We start from the raw sequence: 20,542 nt of genomic DNA on the forward strand, positions 1-20,542 counted from the left end.
TTGCATAACACTCCTTGACCTCTCCTCAGACAGAAAGGCGGAATCTTAGGCAACTTAATTTAAGGCTTCCTCCCTGTGGAACTGAAGGGCAATGTCAAACGTAGTGAACATCTGCACACTCTCCCATCTCCATCTACAGTGGCATAATAATCAGTGCAGTGAACAAAGGGAGAAAAGGCAGATTGGCTCATCTAATAGCCTTATTATGACAACCTTTAACAGTGTTACGTTTATTCGCTCACTTTGTCAGACTGACAATTCTATCAGCCTAATTATAGACACTGTGGCCTGTCATCTCTTCACTGTGTCCAATTGTTGACAACATGTTAAATCCATTGTCAGGTAATGAGTATATCTGATCATTAACTCTGTGGGGCAGATGGCGCAAATGTTTTATGTTCAACAGCTCATGTACTGGTGATGGTGAGATACAGTTAGTGCTGCTGTGTGTTTATATCAGATTGTCCTCCCACAAAAAATGTCCTAATAGATTGTTTGTGCAAGCATCTTATTACGACTGATATTTACGTTTATTGTTAGGCGGCGACCTGTAGTGGTCATAATAATTGACATGAGTAAGGGGGGGGGGGGGGGTCAGGTGACGGAGTATAAAGAGTGATAAAGTCCAAAGGGATGTGCAGGTCAAACAAACACATGACTTTCACCCAGGAGACTGATGTTCCTGTTCCTCATGAAACCAAAAAATCAGTCTTGGCTTATTTTCAACTTACATTAAAATGTTACGTATTTTAATCCAAATCGCAATTTTATCCTAAAGTTAACCAACTTAACATCAAGCATGTGACTGTCACAGCTTGGGCCTGTTGCTGGTATGCTCCACCGGTTATATGTGTTGGTTTGGGAGTCACTGGCAAACGTGTTGGTTTAAATAGATGGTGCCCTGCTGCTGAATGCTCAGTAGGAGGTGTTGGTTCAGTTCTTACTAGATCATGTCCAATGATTTAATATGGAGTGGGAAATAATTAATGTGACAACTAGCCTGGTAAATACTACTTGTAGAGCATTTACATGTTTGAATGAGTATGATGTGCATTCCTATGTAACAAGACAAGTAGCTCTGTGAGACTGTGAGGCATATCCTGTCTGTTAGCTCTGGAGAGTCATCAAGTTGCTTTAAACATTATGGTTTTGTAAATAAATAGGTCATTAATATAGACCTGAAGTTATGGTCATTAAACAGAGGGACTCTTATGAGCAAGTCAAATAATACATTCTTGTTTCTGTTATGGACCTTGTATATCACTAGCACATACCAATCACAGTGAGAATCATTATGAGACTAGTGTTCCAGGACTGATAGATAAATAGTAGTCTTCGACAAAATCAGTAATTTCTAATCATCAATTCACCAGAAGGGTGAAGAAGGGAATATCGATGGGAACGTGTTTTTCCTCATCTGATCGGAGGGTCAAAGGACAGACTGCAAAGGCCCTAGAGGCCAATTTGTGGTTTGCTATATAAATAAAATTGACTTGACATGACTTATGGTTAGCACCAAGACTTAACAATGCTATTCCATCAGACCACACACACACACACACACACACACACACACACACACACACACACACACACACACACACACACACACACAGTTCCAAGCTAATTACAAGAGACAGAGATGATTAAAAGGAAGCTCAGATTCCTATTAAATACTAATCTTCACCAACACTATATCTGTCTAAATATCTATCCCTGCTCTTCCCGTCCTATTTTTGGCTTCTTATCTCACTCTCCATCTCACACAGACTGCCACGCTTTTCATACCTCTCCCATCACACCTTAAGCCTTCCAAGGCGGCAGGATTTAGAGCACGGCTCTCTCTTCTCCCCTAATCTCAACCTTTAATAAAGCACGAAGCAGTGCATTACGCTTCATCCAGGCTATTAAGCATTCTCTCCCCGTCTCTTATGGGATTCAGTCGCTCACTTTGTCAGATACGTCTGATATGAGGCCAGCTGACAAAGCATGAATAATTATATTGTTTTTTAATAAATGATAACAATAATTTGAATGATCTGTCAGTACAAGCCTGAGACGGACACTGTGAATGCTGATAGATTGGGGTAAAGTGTGTGGCTGTATGTTTAACTGACTAACTGGCCCTCTGAGTGCTGACTACTGTGAGGGGAAGGAGAAACTGGAACAGGTTGGAGTTGAAGAGAGAAATGATGAAGGAAGGAGTGCATGATGGGAGCAATTAGAAAAAAGAAGCAGAGAAAAGGGGAGCGGGTGAAAGACGAGATGAAAATAAGACAAAAAAAGAGAGAGATGGGGGGTGGCTATCATCTTAAAGTAACAAGGACCCTTTTCTGCCCCCCTCCTCCTTAGTGACTCAATCACCACGGCAACAGAGCAGAGGGTAAATCGCGGCGGCGTTTGCCCTAGGACGTGTCGAGCATGGGAATGCTGAGTCCCTGCTGCCACCACGATATACACACACACACACACACACACACACACACACTCGGTGTCAGTATTAGTGGCCATGAACAAGTCTCGTGAATGTCCCAAAGCCGCACACCAGAACGCTCCCTGATGTCATAAACAATGTAACACTGACATACATGGCACACTGTATTTACCTCAACACACAGACAGAGAACATCACGTATAGCCTTTGCTTGACAGAATGGTGTTTGTTTAATATTCATGCCGCCCTCAGCCTGTCCTCCGTCAGGCTTTTTTTTTTTCTTGAAATAACATTTTCTTTGTATTTAATCACTGATTTGCCTTAGAAAGCTGTACCAGACAGCCTGACACACTGGAGGAGGTTTGAAGAGTTTATAACCCACAAATCCTTTAGGGTGACACCAGTAAATGAAATGTCTTCTTAGTGTGAACAAGTCAAAATAAAGGCTAAAGTTTGCCAGTAGAATAATTAGAAACTTTTCCATAGTTTTAGATCAATTACTTAAAGTTCCCCGCCATACACATGAATGTTCAAATGTGTATATACAGTGGGTATGGAAAGTATTCAGACCCCTTTAAATTTTTCACTCTTTGTTTCATTGCAGCCATTTGCTAAAATCAAAAAAGTTCATTTTATTTCTCATTAATGTACACTCAGCACCCCATCTTGACAGAAAAAAACAGAAATGTAGAAATGTTTGCAAATTTATTAAAAAAGAAAAACTGAAATATCACATGGTCATAAGTATTCAGACCCTTTGCTCAGTATTGAGTAGAAGCACCCTTTTGAGCTAGTACAAAATGAGTCTTCTTGGGAATGATGCAACAAGTTTTTCACACCTGGATTTGGGGATCCTCTGCCATTCTTCCTTGCAGATCCTCTCCAGTTCCGTCAGGTTGGATGGTGAACGTTGGTGGACAGCCATTTTCAGGTCTCTCCAGAGATGCTCAATTGGGTTTAGGCCAGGGCTCTGGCTGGGCCAGTCAAGAATGGTCACAGAGTTGTTCCGAAGCCACTCCTTTGTTATTTTAGCTGTGTGCTTAGGGTCATTGTCTTGTTGGAAGGTGAACCTTCGGCCCAGTCTGAGGTCCAGAGCACTCTGGAAGAGGTTTTCTTCCAGGATATCTCTGTACTTGGCCGCATTCATCTTTCCTTCAATTGCAACCAGTCGTCCTGTCCCTGCAGCTGAAAAACACCCCCATAGCATGATGCTGCCACCACCATGTTTCACTGTTGGGATTGTATTGGGCAGGTGATGAGCAGTGCCTGGTTTTCTCCACACATACCGCTTAGAATTAACGCCAAAAAGTTCAATATTGGTCTCATCAGACCAGAGAATCTTATTTATCATAGTCTGGGAGTCCTTCATGTGTTTTTTGGCAAACTCTATGCGGGCTTTCATATGTCTTGCACTGAGGAGAGGCTTCCGTCGGGCCACTCTGCCATAAAGCCCCGACTGGTGGAGGGCTGCAGTGATAGTTGACTTTGTGGAACTTTCTCCCATCTCCCTACTGCATCTCTGGAGCTCAGCCACAGTGATCTTTGGGTTCTTCTTTACCTCTCTCAACAAGGCTCTTCTTCCACGATTGCTCAGTTTGGCTGGACGGCCAGGTCTAGGAAGAGTTCTGGTCGTCCCAAACTTCTTCCATTTAAGGAAGAAGTTTGGACTCCAATGAAGACTCCAATGAAGGAGTAGAACCATCTCAAGGAGGATTAGAAGAAATGGACAGCATGTGAGTTAAATATGAGTGTCACAGCAAAGGGTCTGAATACTTATGACCATGTGATATTTCAGTTTTTCTTTTTTAATAAATTTGCAAAAATTTCTACATTTCTGTTTTTTTCTGTCAAGATGGGGTGCTGAGTGTACATTAATGAGAAATAAAATGAACTTTTTTGATTTTAGCAAATGGCTGCAATGAAACAAAGAGTGAAAAATGTAAAGGAGTCTGAATACTTTCCGTACCCACTGTATCTGTCACGTTTAGACTTTGCCTCATGTGTCTGTGTCTCCTGATTGCTCTCATTCACTTCACCTGTGTGCCATCACCTGCCCCTGGCTTTTCCCTCTGCCAACCCCACACACATATACTCCCCTGCTTTCCTTGTTCTGGTTGTCAGATCGTCTGTGTTCTTCCCCATGTGTGCTTCATGTTCCGGCATTTTGTCCCCATGTTTGTTTCTATGATTTGTGACTTTGCCTTGCTACAGTTTTTGGCCCGCTCCCTGTTGGAGTTGTTTTGTGTTCCTGTGGATGACTGCTCAGTGCTTAATAAAGAACCGTGCTTTCCACCTCACATGGTCTCCAGTGCCTGTCTCTGCGCTTGAGTCTCTGCTCTGTTCCAGAAGCGTGACAATATCACAGGCCCACCCACCATCCCTGGTGAAAGAACAGTACACACCCAGATGGCGGTGCGGCAACATCGAAACATCAAGATTCAGCCATACATGTAGACTCAGATGACGAGTCTGTCGAGCACCAAAAGCTTGCCAGGGGGTACTTTTGAATTTTACGGAAGTGCACAGACATCTCCAACTTCTGTAGAAGAATGCGAAAGCACCTCTCTGAGAAACTTTGCACGGATACAAGGGGTCTAACATATTTAGGGGACATGAGCATAAGAAAAAAAAAATTGAAGAGGGAAACTTTAACTGATTCATGGGTAAAAACAAAGAATGATGCAATATGTATTTAAATAACAGCATTGAATGAAGAAATTAATATTTGTATGGTTAGAATCCTGGTAGAGGTTCAGAATTATTTGCTTGTGTTGCAACTCAAAGACATCTCACTTGATTGAAAACTGATCTTTGGGAATAGCTGTCTAAAACCAGAAAAAAGACAGAACTACCACTCCATCCATCCATCCATTTTCCTCCGCTTATCCGGGGTTGGGTCGCAGTGGCAGCAGGCCAAGCAGGCTGACCCAGACTTCCCTCTCCCCCACAACATTTTCCAGCTCATTCTGGGGGATCCCGAGGCGTTCCCAGGCCAGCTGGGAGATGTAATTCCTCCAGCGTGTTCTGGGTCTTCCCCGGGGTCTCCTACCAGTTGGGCGTGCCCGGAAAACCTCCAATGGGAGGCGTCCAGGAGGCATCCAGATTAGATGCCCGAACCACCTCAGCTGACTCCTTTCGACGCGAAAGAGTAGCGTCTCAACTCCAAGCTCCCTCCTGATGTCCGAGCTCCTTACCCTATCTCTAAGGCTGAGCCCGGCCACCCTACGGAGGAAACTCATTTGGGCCGCTTGTAGCCGCGACCTTGTTCTTTCGGTCACGACCCAGAGTTCGTGACCATAGGTGAGGGTAGGAACCTAGACCGACCGGTAAATTGTGAGCTTCGCCTTCCGGCTTCAGAACTACCACTTAAAAGTCAAATAATTGCAGGAAACAGTAACTTCTATAGTGTTTCATGAATGCTGCTGTATGAAAATAACCCTGAAATCATCCACGCAACCAACTGCCTAGGGCGACGTTATTAATGTAGAGATGGAGCACAGCTCTGCTTCTCCTACGGGAATCAGACTGATCATAAACAACCAATGATGATTATCTGCGGCCTGCAGCCGGCATCTACATTCTGTTTTCCACATGGTAGAGCTGACGTGTAAAGTTCTGCATTACAAACATGTGATTTCAATTTAACAAAGTTGACAGCAAGCAGCTGCATACACGCAGCATGCCTGCAGCGTTTCTTGACTCCCACCCACCTGACGGAGCAACCTCCAGATTCTCATGTGGTCTGTACTCGGTTTATTTCTGAGAGGCATTAGTCCTGTGTCGGAGAGGGTTTGATCAAAAAGGATACCACGGTTACGGATATGTGTGAAAGCAGGAACAGTGGTGCCATCGATGCAGAGGGAGAAGTTGTGGTGGGATTTGTTTAGTGATTTGGGGCCAATGATGAGGATTTCAGATTTGTCGCTGTTGAGTTTGAGGAAGTTGGCATGCATCCAGGTTTTAATATCTGTGAGGCAGTTGGTGATGATGGAGTGGGTGGTGGATTTGGTGGAGATGTAGTGCTGGGTGTCGTCAGCATAGCAGTGGAAATGGAGACCATGATGTCGCCAAGGGGGAGCAGGTAAGGAATGAAGAGGAGGGGACTACTGAACCTTGGGGGACACCTTGAGAGACTGTGTCAGACTTGAATTTATTGATACTAATGAGCTGTTCACGGTCGGAGAGGTATGATTTGAACCAGGAGAGGGCTGTGCCAGTAATGTGGAGGGAGGAGACGAGAAAGGAGGATGGAGGGGTTGATTGTGTCGAAGGCTGCACTGAGGTCGAGTAGTATCAGGATGTTGAGGGAGTGGTCATCAGAGGAGAGGAGATCGCTGGTGACTTTGATTAGGGCAGTTTCTGTGCTGTAATGAAATCTGAATCCAGATTGAAATGGTTCATACAGTTGATTGGAGTCCAGGTGGGTTTTGAGTTGGTGGGCAACAGTGCATTCCAGTATTTTAGACAGGTTGGACATGGGTCTGTAGTTGTTGGGGGTGTCAGGGTCAAGGCCAGGCTTTTTGAGGATGGGTGTGACTGAGGCAAGTTTGAGGGCGGGAGGGACTGAGCCAGTAGACAGGGAGGGGTTGATGACAGAGAGGAGTGGGCAGAGGGCCGGGAGACAGGCCATAACTAAAGTGGAAGGGATAGGGTCCAGCTCACAGGTCGGAGTCTTCATGCCAGGAAGTGATTTATTGAGATTAGGGAGAGTTGGGAGAGTGACCGGTCAGTTAGTGGAGGATTGATATGACCAGAGAGTTTGAATGTCAGGTGTTCAAATGAAGATGGACTTTGGATGATAGTCAGGCTGGTTTTTATGTGTTGTCGGTAAAGAGCGGCCATCAGGGTGTGGTTTGTCCAGGTAATGATATCCAGTAGGGCTGGTTTGGTTGAGTGCATAGTAGTCCAGGTGTTTTTGCCAAGTTTCACTCTTTTTGCCAAAAGAGTCATTTACAGCAAGCTACGGTGGTGTTCTGTTAATATATGACACATCATAAATAATCACATACTTGCATTATAAAGCGTGTAGAAACGCTTAGTACATGTCTGAACAGATCTTTAACACCAAATCTCCAGGGTGTCACTGAAGGAGTCGGTAGCTTTTAGCAGCGGAGCTCCTAACTGGTGACTGAGAGGATGGCTCCATGATACAGTGTGTTGGGTCTTCTTTACAGGCTTATTGAAAGACTGCAAAAGCCTCCTTAAACATGATGATCTGAGAACTTTGCAGCGAGTGGTTTGCTGCTGAGCTATAAGCCTTTTAAACAGTGGCTGTATAGTGACCAGACACGCCACGAGGTTTGTTATACAGCATCATCTGTAAAAACGTTCATTTGGAACTGTTAAGAAAAGGGCAGGCACTTTAAAAAAAAATACTTGTCTGGTGATTGGGTGAATCATCTGTCTATCACAGTCTACCAAGAGCTAACTTCAACCAATCAGATCAACCAACCATATGATGGAAGAAGAGCAACATTTTTTGCATGGAGAAAAGCCTTCAGTGTCGTTCTTTGCTCTTCTCTCAATTAAAAAAGTACTCTCCAGTTCTGATAGAACTGACTCTTTAGGAGCTGCCCTTGTTGTTGAACAGTCACCTCTCTGTGTCTTCACACACACGTATGTAGCTGTCAGTAGCTCCTCACAGGATGCTGATAGGTCCAAACCACTGTGATTCAAACACATTACTTGAAACCTGACAAGATGTACTTTTGCGATTTCGTTATATCGGGAGAATGCAGCTGCTATGCAATGTGGCCTAATTGCCCTGCTTTTGTTTGAACTGAATGTAACGGTTCTAACTAGCTGCAGAATGAGTCGAGGGCTGAACTGAGTACACAGATGATTCCACTTGCTGAAGTTTGGACTCAAGTGAACTTGAATGGCGATGCGATTGCTTTGCTTTGAAGAGAGTTCTGCTTATGAGGACATTTCATTGTGTCTGCCACAGTTAAGCCTTCCTGCTGGCCATTAGAAAGTGCTTAAAGCACTTCCCCATCAGCTTTATTCTTCAGACCTGGAGGTTGCCGCATGGTCACATGTTTCTGAGAATTCAGGGACATATAACATTAGGTTTTTGTTCATTTTCTAGCAGTGGAATTAGAGCAGTAACTGCCTCCTGTCAATGCCAAAAAATGTCACTGGACATGCATGGTCAGAGTATTTGGATATTGAAGTTAGATATATTTGAACTTTTCCCCTATGACCTGGTGGAGGGAAATGTCACATTTTTTCATTTGGTGTCAAAGTAGAAAAAAACAGCAAATCAGACCAAACTACACTGTTGTTTTTCCAAATATCAGATGTGACTGCTAAAAACACGAGTCAGTCAAGTTGACAATTAGCTGCACTCCAACTTGAAATGAAAACTGGTGATAGTGCTTCTTCAGAAACAAACTTTAGAAATATTAAAGTAAATAACATGGTGTAGAGCAATAGAACATGTTCCTTGAAAAACAAACAAAAAAGAGAACTCAGTTTCAAAGTGAAGGGTAGATAAGAGCTCTGTGGGCCTTGGGGGAATTGCCTCGACTGACAAACAGCATATCAGACTCTGAACTGACGACCAAAGAGGTGTGTTCTTTCCCGAGCTGTCTGAGCACCATGTTGCTGATGTTGTCAAGCTTTAGCTGTTTAGGAAACCTTTAGAGAAAAAAATACAGATCTCTGTATGAGGTTTATCACACGTTCACACTCAACACTATATGGAGCCGTTTCATTGACTGACAATGTCCATGGAGGGTTTCTGTGTGTATGTGTGGTATATATTTGTTTGAAACTGCTGAAAGAAATGTCAGCTGTCCTTTTAAATCCCAGAGGAACAGATATAATAGATCTCAGAGTAGAATATCTGACCAGCAGAAACATTAATCAATTCCACCTCAAGCATCTGGAAAATATGTATTTGAGTAAAAAATATGACTCTATTGCACTTGGGAACAGCGCTTAAGAGGTTTACACTCACCTATCAGCAGCTACACCCCTGGATCCTTGTGCTAATGTAACCACTGCTGTCCTCCTCAGCAACACCCTCAGCTCCTTCTAAAACATTCCTGAAATCTCATTCAAGTGAGACACTTTGCTTCATTCAAGAAACCAAGTCTTTGTAGGCATTCACAAATTGTTGTTTGTCACTTACACATCTCCTTTTAGACAAGTTGTTTTTTTCCAGTGTGTTATCATCATTCTTGAGGCTCAGCATGACAACGCACAAGCTCTACTTTGCCACAAATGGTGTACATTTCTTACAGATTATGACTAGGAGGCAGGATTTCAAAGGGACGTTTTACTTTGCTCCCGCGCCACAGAAACAGAGCATTGTAGGGATTTACTCACATGGAGAGACGGTTACACAGGGACTTGTTCTCCTTGTCGCTTCTCATTAAAACTCTGCTTATTCAGGTGGCCGAGAATCAATTAATTATCGCTTAGAAGTCATTAGTCTCACAAAAACTCTCCAAGTAGGAAAACAATCATCGCCATCACTGCTTCATTAGCTGACTAAAAACATTGATGCTTTTTTTTCTTTCACTCATACTGTTTCAGTTAAAAATGATCCATCAAGGGCATGAAGAGTCTGACAATAGGTCAATTAATTATGTCAATTTGATGAGGTGAGAAAAGATGGCAAAGAGATGCGTTCCTGCATATTAAATGACTGGAGATGAATTAGTCAATGGCAAACAGATATCATGTTACTACACCAGAAGACAATGCTTATGAATGTAACTTCATAATTAAATACTTGTAGTCGCAAGCAAAAACCTTCTATATACAACCTATATGGCTATAAGCATACCAACACAATCTCACTCCCAACTGTTGACATAGATCAGCGTGGTCAGTGGTCCTGCAAACTATGCAACGTATTCTCAAACAACAGTTCATATCCTGCAAAGTTACTCCTCATTTTTCGTGCGTTTTCCTACAAAAGCCTGCAGCACATTCTATTTCCGCTCCTTACATGCATCATTTGCTCTGACCATCTTATTATGGCCTGATGGGTTTACATTGGAGTGGATGTGCATTATGAAAGCGCTGCTGTGAGGGAATCTTGGCAATGGTCATTAGGTTGCAATAGCCTTCTCAACACAGTATCACCCAGTAATTAAATAAGTGATGCTCCCTCCCTCCCCTTTGCTTCTCCAAGTTAACCAAATGTCAGGAGGAGAGATGCGTCGTTGCCACAGACGGGTGCTCATAGAGGCGGATATCTGATGAACGCTGGCATTTAGGCCGGTTTGATGTTGTGAAGGATAAAGTTGAGCTCCCACAGACAACCCAGCACGCCGTTATCATTTAAAGCTCAGTAATAAGAGATCAGATGAGATATCCTTTTCTCTATAGGATCTTCTCATGAGTACTCGGTGAGCACAGCAGCACATTGAGATTCTCCTTCTTTTCATGAGAACTTTGTCTAAATAGTGTTTGTTCACTATATGCCGTTTAACTTGCTTTCTTATGACTCGTTTCTTGGACTTTGTTAAACTATATCTTTTTTAAAGTGTATAATGATTGTATTGAAGCTTAATGGAAGTGTGATCAGAAAGTCTATCTTCATGCTCAATCCTTATTTAGATTTTCCTTTTCTCTCTCGGTTCCAACTGAACAGCTTTACACCGCTGGCTTTGACTGAGCCAGTGTACCTCACGCCGTCTACTGTGCTGCTGCACTATTCAAAACATTTTATTATTCCCAACAATTAATGTGCGCATACTGGTGCGAGTCACACAGTTGTTACGTGGGAGTAGCTACTGCATGTCGATATTGTACAGGATGTATTCTTTGTCATTTTCTCTACATGAATCGTGGTGGTCACGTGTTGAGTATACCCGACGTAAAAAAAATATATCTGAGAAGACCAATTCAGTGTGTGGATGGCTTTCTCTAGAACTGTCTCTGTAAACATGCCACCAGCACACCGGTGATGAAGGGAGGTGAAAGACTGACGTCCTGTCACATGCTGACTTCCTGGGAGCTGTCTTGGAAAAATACATCCATGTTGTCTTTGACGGTGCTTTTAAGTATAATGTAGCGTCGCCAGTTCCACTCAGATTTCTCCTAAAATCACTCTGGCTTGTGTCCTTCCTGTGTTTACCGTTCATTCTCTATGCAGCAGCTGCAGACTTTACTTGTTGACATCAGTAAGTTACTATTTTGAAGCCATATAGCTGTTTATTTTTGAGAAAGCCCTGAGAACACAGCTATTGCAAACAGGCAAACAAGCAGCAACTCTTTTTGATCAGTTCTCCCCCATTTCAGTGGGAGAAACAAGCAAAGTGAGGATTTCCTCAACAAGGAGACCGGCCAATTTGAGTTCAGTGTCAAACTGGTAAAACGAAACGCAGCTTTGATGGGTAGTGGATTTAAGCCTTGGTGCAGGTTCAATATATAGCAGCGCTACTGAAGACAAAAACAAACCAAAAAGTCAATTCTTTGGTCTTAGACATTCTCTCTGGTTCTAGTTTTCTTTGAGCTGTTTTTGCTCTTAAACAGGTGATGCAATGAATGTGAGCCTACTGTTTGTACGAACTATGAAAATAATGATTGCTACCGATTCAACTCCTGCCTACTCCTATCTGGTCACATATGGATGCTTGGTCAGTGGCCCTCGGCGTCAGATACCATTCAGCTTATGTATGAGATGCACCAGGCTATCAACCTTTTGTCGCCTAACCCTAACCAAGTTTTTGATGTGTAAGTAAACGTAAAAAACCTTGCGTTCATGGTTTATTTCGAAAATAAATTGTATGCATCTAATGAGCGGAAACTGTATGCTTCCTGTGAATACGGAAATATATTTTGAAAAGACACAGCGGGGAACTGACACGCCTTTCCTGACACGTCCAAAACTGACGCTAGAGGGGAACCTAGAGCATCATGGTTTGAAGCAGAGGGCCACTGACCAGACATCAGTTGACAAGTTGGGGGTGAAGTGCTTGCCTGAATGTAATTGTGGTTTTAGGAATGGACATTGGATGTAAAAATCAGGGGATGAAGAAGCATGCATAACTGCAGCAAACAAGATCCAATTCCCAAGAAAGCTTCAGTTATTCATCACGGAGTTTCTGAGGTTTTTTTCTGATGAGTCACGAAAGTGCCATTTTAGCCAGTGCAGGTAAAATGAAGGAGCATCCCTCTCTAAGCCACTTCCTTATGATGATCCTTATTGTAATCTGTTTTTCTAGTCGAGGCAGCAGCATCACTGGATTGCAGGCCTTGAGAGCAGTATGAGGGAGAGAGGGAGGGGTGATTGAGTTGCATGAACAGTCCAGACGTTTCCTAACCCCTGTAGCTGGCAGGTGATCACAATGAAGGAAGAAAAAGAGCAGGTAATTTGGCTTCTTTTGACTCCGGGCAATCCTTTGGTATTTTCTAAGAGCTTTAGATGGGAGCGAGGAGGAGACAGGATAAGGAGGGAATAGGGTCTGCTCTGACTAATTGCCTAAGCGGCAGATCAATATCTGAGCTGAGAAGGAAAGACCACAGCTCAGTGACGAGACCGCCAATAGGTCCCAGGAGTTCAAATGCTCCCCTGGATTGAGATTTGTCATTCTCACTGGAGCAGTGGAATGAAATTGGTTGAGGATAAGATAGGGGCAAATATTATGGATCTGTTGTTGTTGTCAAGGGAGGTTGAACATCTCAGGCTGCTGTCTCATGAACGATAGAATACATTTAGTTTGGAAATACTTTTAGTTAACTGTTTGAATATGTGACTTCACTATGGTCTTATCTAGCTCTCACTGAATGTGGCATTTTTGTACTGAACTGCCCAGTAATCACAGTCGTAGGTATTATTGTTAAGTAGCCCTGTTTTATGCTTTTGTTTAGACATGCTGCTATGGCAACACATACAGACTACCTACATCTTTCTTCATGAACAAACACCTGTGATTACAACTGCACGTCATTCACTGTGCAGGGAGGAAGATGCCTACAACACAATATGTGTTTTGGCACAATGTTTATGATTGGGTAATAGGTTGTTGAATCATTCTTTTTTTCCAGATATCATGCCACACCTGCCCAATAGATGGCCTCAGAAAATGATACACCTTGTGAGTCATCCATCTCATTTCAATCACAAGGGACTATCGGCGGCATTGGTTCTTTATTACTTTATTAGTTCGGTATGTTCCCCAAATGGAATTAAATTCATTAAAAACATTAAATACATGTATTGTGACTGCTCTCACTTTTGAGCATTTTCTGATCTGATCATTTCCCATCAGGAAGATGACATCATCTGTTGTACTGCTGCAATGATATTGCAATGGATTAGTAATAATCTGGTTTGGTTAGCCGCACCTATCTCCACACCGTCTGGCTCCACGCATTATCATTTTGGTGTTGAGGAAAAAACACTCTGGCTTGTTTGTATTTCTTTTAACCATTCCCAATCGTCGCGGGCAGTGCTAAGCACAGGATGAAGCGGCAATGCCATCTCAAAATAGATAGCACAGATAACTGCTTGGGATACGCAGCTAATGGCAGATTTATAGCCTGAGTCTACATCCGGTGAGTCAGACTGGGCTCAGGAGAACAAAAAGACGTGATTAAGGAAAGGGCATGGTTAAGAAAATCAACGTTGACTGACGATATGAAACGGGAAGTGAACAGAAGAAAACCATCCGACCACACTAACGTCCTCAGACTCCTACTGCCTCTAGAGGGCTTGAACAAAAACACACTCATGTCTGCACAGAATCTAAATATTGGATGCTTGCACACATGAGGAGCTCACAAAGTAAATGTCAGGTGGACATAGTGCCTATAAATGTGTTCTAGCCTACTTGTACCTGACTGACTTCCCCTTCCTTTAAAGTAAAGCACTATCCGACTGTATTTGCTCTGCCTTAGACTGCTTCTACTGTTCCTCCACATACAATGTGCACATTTCACACCTGTCACCGTTTTGTTTACTGAATAACAGAGTGCAGTAAAAGCACGCAGGTACTAAAGTGCTGTCAAATCAAACGGTGGGCATGCAAGCAATTCATTCAAAAAACAGTTCACTTCCAAGCGACACCCAGGTAATAGAATCATTTGATTAGGAGTTTTCTGGAAGGACCTCATTTCCATAACAGAGGTCTGTGCTTGGTATCCCCAGTGATCATCAAAATGGCATATTAATTCTAAAGTGTTTTTACAGCGCACACCCTCATTCAACAGTGGCAACAGTTGTGAGAAAACAATAGCTGTAAGGCTGGAGATGCCTCAGCAGCAGTATATTCCTTTATACATCTAAATGAGGGCTAACATTTGGTGAGAACGTGTGTTGTGTGTGTGGTCAGATGAGTCTTCATGAGTACACAAATTATGCTCCCAGGCAAGCTGAGTGAGGAAGATTCTGCACACCACAGCTATAATTTGGAGGAGTGCAGACTCCACACAAAGGAAGGGAAATCAAATAGCAATTGTCTGCCAATGCAACATACAGTGAACATCATTAATTCCTGTTTTTGTGTGTTGACAATTATTCCATTCAGAGCCTGGCGATCTGCAAAATAACATGCTGCATGCGCCATCTGAAACACTAATAGAAATGTCCAGTCTGTATACAGAAGGTCAGATGCAGCGCCAAACAAAAAGGAGGTCTTCGTGAAATCAGCTGACTTTTTATTCCTCCTGTGAAAGGGTGGGAGGGAAGTGGAAGGCTCTCCCTCTCTGTATGGCTGGATCGTGGCGGCGGGTGGGGTGGGAGGTGGACTAATTGCCCAGAGCATTGCAGGGTGATAAAGCGACAGGCCGAGCAGAGTGGCAGCCACAGCAGTGAAAGGATCCCGCTCATAGCAACACCATAAAAGCTAATTACCGCCATTCAAAGAGCCGCCCCTGCAATTGTGCCATTTGGAAAAAGAGCAGGGAGCAAAACATTGAGAGAGCCAGAGAGGGAGACGAACAAGTGAAAGAACCTGCAGCAATAAAGACTTAACCAGGAACAATTAGTCTGCAGTGCTGCTAATGAGAAAGCCAAGATAAAACGGGGGGCTAAATCTAAATGTAAGGGGTTCCATAGCTTCTCTCCAGGGCCCACTACTCTGCCTTGCCAATAAGTCCTCCTCATTTCTAAGGTAAGCTAGAGAGAGAGACGGTGGAACAAATATCTCCCTTGGCCTGTGTGGGTAATAAAGTCTGGCCAGCAGCGGTGGAACGATACCTGCCTCAGGGTGGAGGGATACTCTCCAGGGAGACAGGGGCAGTGCAGTTAAGAAGGCAAAACAAATGGCCAGGGGATATGTTACATATAGCACCACTATGCATGCAGATACATTACAGGTGTAGGATATAGTTAAACATAGGGGAAACATTGGGAATTGCATAAGCAGATGCTTGAATTGGCCCTGGGTGTGAGAAATCAAACTATTACAGGGATTTAGCACCATGACCGCTTGATATGCTGAAAAATGAAGCCAGTGGAGAAGTGCAACAAACTGCACTTCCTTTAAAATTCTAGTATTACTTTATTCATGTTTCATTTGTAAATGTTTATTTGTCCTAATTGGTGGGTATCACAACCAAACATTGCTAGTTAGCTTAGGTTGTTGTACTAAAAGACATTCACTAGCCAGAATTAGCATCCCAAATAATATCTCAATTAACATGAATTATAGATGCACCTTGCTAACAAAGCTATCTATCTAGCGCTACTGTTAGCTGCTGGCCCAGCACGACCTTGCTCCTTGCCATCTCCACCTTCTTGACCAAATATAGTCGCTGCTTATTCCAAGAAACCAAGAAGGGACAAAATGCCAATCTTCAGGCTTTCAAAAAGATAGTCCACAGAATAAAGTGTGCTAGCTCAACTCTACCTCAGTTTGCACTACTCTGAAAACTTTGGACACCTGTACCTGTACTACGAGAACTTTGCGGTTTTGTGGTAGGCGATCAGTATACAGCTGTAAACCAGGACGCTAATTTATGTAATTTCATCATCGGTATTTTATGATGCTATGATAAGATATCTTAATGATTACTCAAACCAGTCACCTGATGGATCATTTCATCATCAATCACATTGCAGTACACTCAATAATACAGGCTGTCCTCATTAGCATTTGTAGCTATACCTATTCAAATGAATATGTAATTTGTCGATATCAATTCATAAGTAATCCATGTAATGATGAATGAAGAAGTATAAAAACAACAAAATCCACAAAGGGCTGGTGGGAACGGAGGCGGATGGGTCAAACAAACTCGTCTTTTACCCAGGAGGCCGCTGTCCGTGCCCCGTGTGAGATGAGAAGTCAATAATATGTATCCATCACATAACTTCCGTACTTGACTAACACCACTTTGGTTGTTCTCTTAACCCAAACCGTCTCCCAATCCTTTCCTAAACCTAACTAAGTAGTTTTTATTTAAAGACTATATGCATGTAACGAGCTGATATTAATCCTCAGTTTTTTTTGGACAACCCCATTCCTTAACCATGTAGGAAGAATTATTTTTCAAATTATATCATTTACCGTATGCTCATACAATGATTCGTATGATATCTTACGAAAAAGTGACTCCTCATTTTTTGTGTGCTTTTTCCAAACGAAACAATCAGAAACACATGTCATAGTTAAGGAACGATCATGATACTAGTTTGAAAAAACTGTGTTTGTTCATGTGTGTGAACATATTTCACACACATCCACCACGCTAACCCTATACCCCTATCTTTCAACATACTCTTCAGTTGTTGGTTTTTTTGTCACTTTTAATCAGTGGCACTGAAAACATTGAATGTACTTTGTGTGCTGCAAAATTGTCCCGTATAATTCCTTAAGAAATGTCAGCTAGCTAGATGACAGAGTGAAGGATCTATTTCCCAGCTGGATAAGTACTTAACTACAACATATATCATTCCTTCATACTGTTCTGCTTTTTGTCCTTGAAATGATGGACTTTCTGGTAGCTAGATTGTGACAAATATTTAAACAGTCTCCCGTTAAAGCAAGTGCAACAATCAATGTTTTGGGAATACAACAAAAAGGATATTGTAAATGAAATACAGTGGAACACTGGGAAGAACAGCAAAGATGGAAAGTATCTAACGCACACATACAGTACATCCCGCCTTTCTTTTCCCAATCACACACACACACACACACACACACATCACAGAGGCCCTCAGAAGTCTACCTGTGTCCAGCAGTGAGCGAGCTGACTTTTTGATAGTTACATCCTGGAGATAAGGAAAGAAGTAGAAACCCCAGCAGGACCTGACTGTAATGAGGGGGCAATGAGGTTTGAAGCTGCTCATTATCAACACCTAGAACTGCAAGGAAGGTGGGCTGACAGCCGCCAAGGCAGGAAGGCATGAAGACTGCTGCATGTGGTAGAGGCACTGGAAGGAACAAATGGGGGCCAGGAATAGATATCACCTACAGGATTTCAACTGACAGTAGGTTTTTCTTCAACATAGACTCCTATAATCTTGGCCTGAAGATGCTGGTTGGTAAAAAATATATATAAAAAAACCCATCACATTGAGACCACTACTAAATCCGGTTCAAATTTCAGCAGATAATAATTAGTTGCTAAAAGTCTGTGCTGTCACAGTATCTTTACATTTGACCACTTCCCTGAGAAAAGCACAGGGAGGATTTTGTGTGTCCATGAAACATTATTTGGACTAAAACTGTGTCAGACTAATGAAACTCTTTAAGGTTAGCGGTCGCTGTCGGCAGAGTGACCCACAGCGTATATTTATTGGTAGGGGAAACTCTACACTCCTGCAGGAATGTAGGATTAATTTCCTAAAACGTTAATGAACAGTTGATTGGATCCCTAAAACAACATAGAATTTAACTGCAGGTTTTACAACTACTTTTTATTGGATGGGTGATGAGTGTGAATATCTGTCTACTATTGACTTACTAGATTTGAATATGTTGAAGTTAGAATCCTTAAGATTACAGTCATGGTTCATTTGTCAACCCCTGTTGTCACTGATGTTCTCCATGACACATGCATTTATTGCGGGGGGAACCATACAAACCGTGGACCGAGACGGTCCATCTGACACTGCAACATCTGTATTATTCTTTATTAAATATATTTACTGCAATATCCATACAAGCCTGCAGGTAGAGCAGATTGCACCTTTACTTGCAGGGTTGGTGGTTTGATCCCTGACTCCTCCTATCCACAGGTGCTCCTGTGCAATCACTGAAGCCCAATAGCTCCTGATGGGCAGACCAGCACCTCGCATGACAGCTGGGTGCTGTTATGGTGTTAGTGTGTGTGAATGGGTGAATGAGAGGGACAATGTAAAGCACTTTGCATGGAATGGTTGTACAAAATTAAGTCTATTTATAATTTAATACTGCTTGGGCCGGTGTAAATATTTTCAAACCGGTTTGATATTAAGCCAAACACTGGACCTGACCAATGTATCAAATTATACCTCTAGGTATTGCACTTGACTACCGAGTGGAACGTACTGAAACTGAGAGAGCCCATGGATGAGAGTGTAGCGACTGTAGTCTAGTTGGTGGCGGAATAGCACCTCTAACCTGGTTTGCTAACCACCAATGATCGCTAAATACGTCAAAGAAGCAGAGAACAAAGAAGCAATACAATCAGCAGGACTACTGACAAGTTACCTCTTCTATATTTTCCGGTTTAACTCTTTTGCGGCTTCAAATCCGAAATGTTGCTGTATTGGCAAAGTTTTTGTCGCCCCAAAAACACATGAAGTATTTATAAACTAACATACATGTTAATCAGGTTGTCATATTGATAATTACTAATGCAATTCAAGCTGGATTAAGCTCTGTGATACCATTGGCACAGGTCCTGTTTAATTCGCCTCAACAGTTCGTAGACCGGACTGGACGGCAACATCGGAAACTGACCCAACTCTAAATACTGCACAATTTACCAACCAAACAAAGTTCAACATGCCATGATTTCATGTTCCTCAGCCTGTTAGTCCGGGTTTTGATGGGCCTGTTATTTGGAATCCTTGTGGGTGGGTACATAGTTTGGATCCCACACTTAAAAGTAAGACACCGCCAGTTCCAATGAAAACCACTGCGAGGCAATTATAGAATGCAGATATATGTAATACTTGTTGAAAAATGGCAGCCATAAAAAGCATGAAAATGGGGCCATTTTAACAACCATTACTATACATTTGAAGATGAACTATTTAATAACATGTCCCCATCATTTTGTCTGCTCCTCTTCTCTCTCAGCCCTGGGCCTCTGATGAGCCCTGAGGTAATTAAGACTTGTCAAACACCTCAACACACGAATTACCCTTTCACATTACACTAACAAATACTTCCTCGTACCACAGGACTGACGTCGCCACATCCGCAAACCCACCAGGCTAATTGACTCTTGACAGAGAGATCACAGAGTGATATCCTGCTAATTACCTGAGTCTGCAGTCATATTAAACAACACACGCACACACATACACTCTTGGGTTTCACTGATATTTGTATTCAGAGTAATAAGAAAGGAAAGGCCGTAGTGACAGGCCGAGCTGTCTACTGTTCCACAGCTTCTTAATTAACCACCTGGTACGGCTGGCTGACGGACGCAACATGTACAACTGGTTCTCTGTGACCCCACTGGAAGAAAGAGAAGCAGAGAGAGACAGAGGGAGAGAGATAATTGACTGGCTTAGCTGTGCTTTCACACCAAGCTGGTTGTGAGTGTTTCATCTGAACTGTGTGTCCGTCTTTACATTTGCTTCAGTTACAATGCCATGGCAACAATGGTATTTGAACTCAGCTGGTAGCAAATAATGACACTATGATAGTAAATGGGGGATGTTGTTTTTACTGTGGAGTTAAATGCAAAGTGATTCGTTAGGGATAACATTTTAACTGGCCAGCAGCTTGTGATGGCTGGGAAGACTAGCATATCAAAGTCAAGTTAGGGACAAACTGCAGTATGGACTTGATTTTAAGTGACGACGGTAAACTATATAAATCATGAGGGCAGATCATCTTATTTTATTATAGTTGAATTAAAATGACTGCAGCTAAAATATCCCCAAGTATCTAACCTGCAAAGATACCAAACACAGTGCTGGCCAGTAAACATGCTACTTTTGAGTGATTGTTGTTAGCAAAGACAACAAAGGATATTTTCTAC

The 20,542-nt window shown here is 42.6% G+C and overlaps 1 protein-coding gene across 8 annotated transcripts in view; it reads right to left on the reverse strand.

The window, feature by feature from the left end:
* Positions 1-20,542, reverse strand: part of nlgn1 (neuroligin 1) — a 304,475-nt gene that overhangs the window by 248,778 nt on the left and 35,155 nt on the right. The window contains exons 2-3 of one of the 8 annotated variants that reach the window (XM_076079318.1): positions 9,902-9,918; positions 2,331-2,355 (exon numbers count right to left, since the gene is read on the reverse strand). The exons of 5 other annotated variants lie outside the window; for them this stretch is intronic. In XM_076079318.1, the coding sequence (XP_075935433.1) occupies positions 2,331-2,355; positions 9,902-9,918 (42 nt within the window). Of the gene's footprint in view, positions 1-2,330; positions 2,356-9,901; positions 9,919-13,798; positions 13,817-14,072; positions 14,088-20,542 lie in introns of all 8 variants that reach the window. 2 more of the 8 variants (XM_076079314.1, XM_076079317.1) reach the window with 2 other exon arrangements.

Source organism: Anarhichas minor, unplaced genomic scaffold (genome assembly GCF_050575085.1).
Source record: "Anarhichas minor isolate MPS153535 unplaced genomic scaffold, ASM5057508v1 ptg000071l, whole genome shotgun sequence".
Lineage (NCBI taxonomy): Eukaryota > Metazoa > Chordata > Actinopteri > Perciformes > Anarhichadidae > Anarhichas > Anarhichas minor.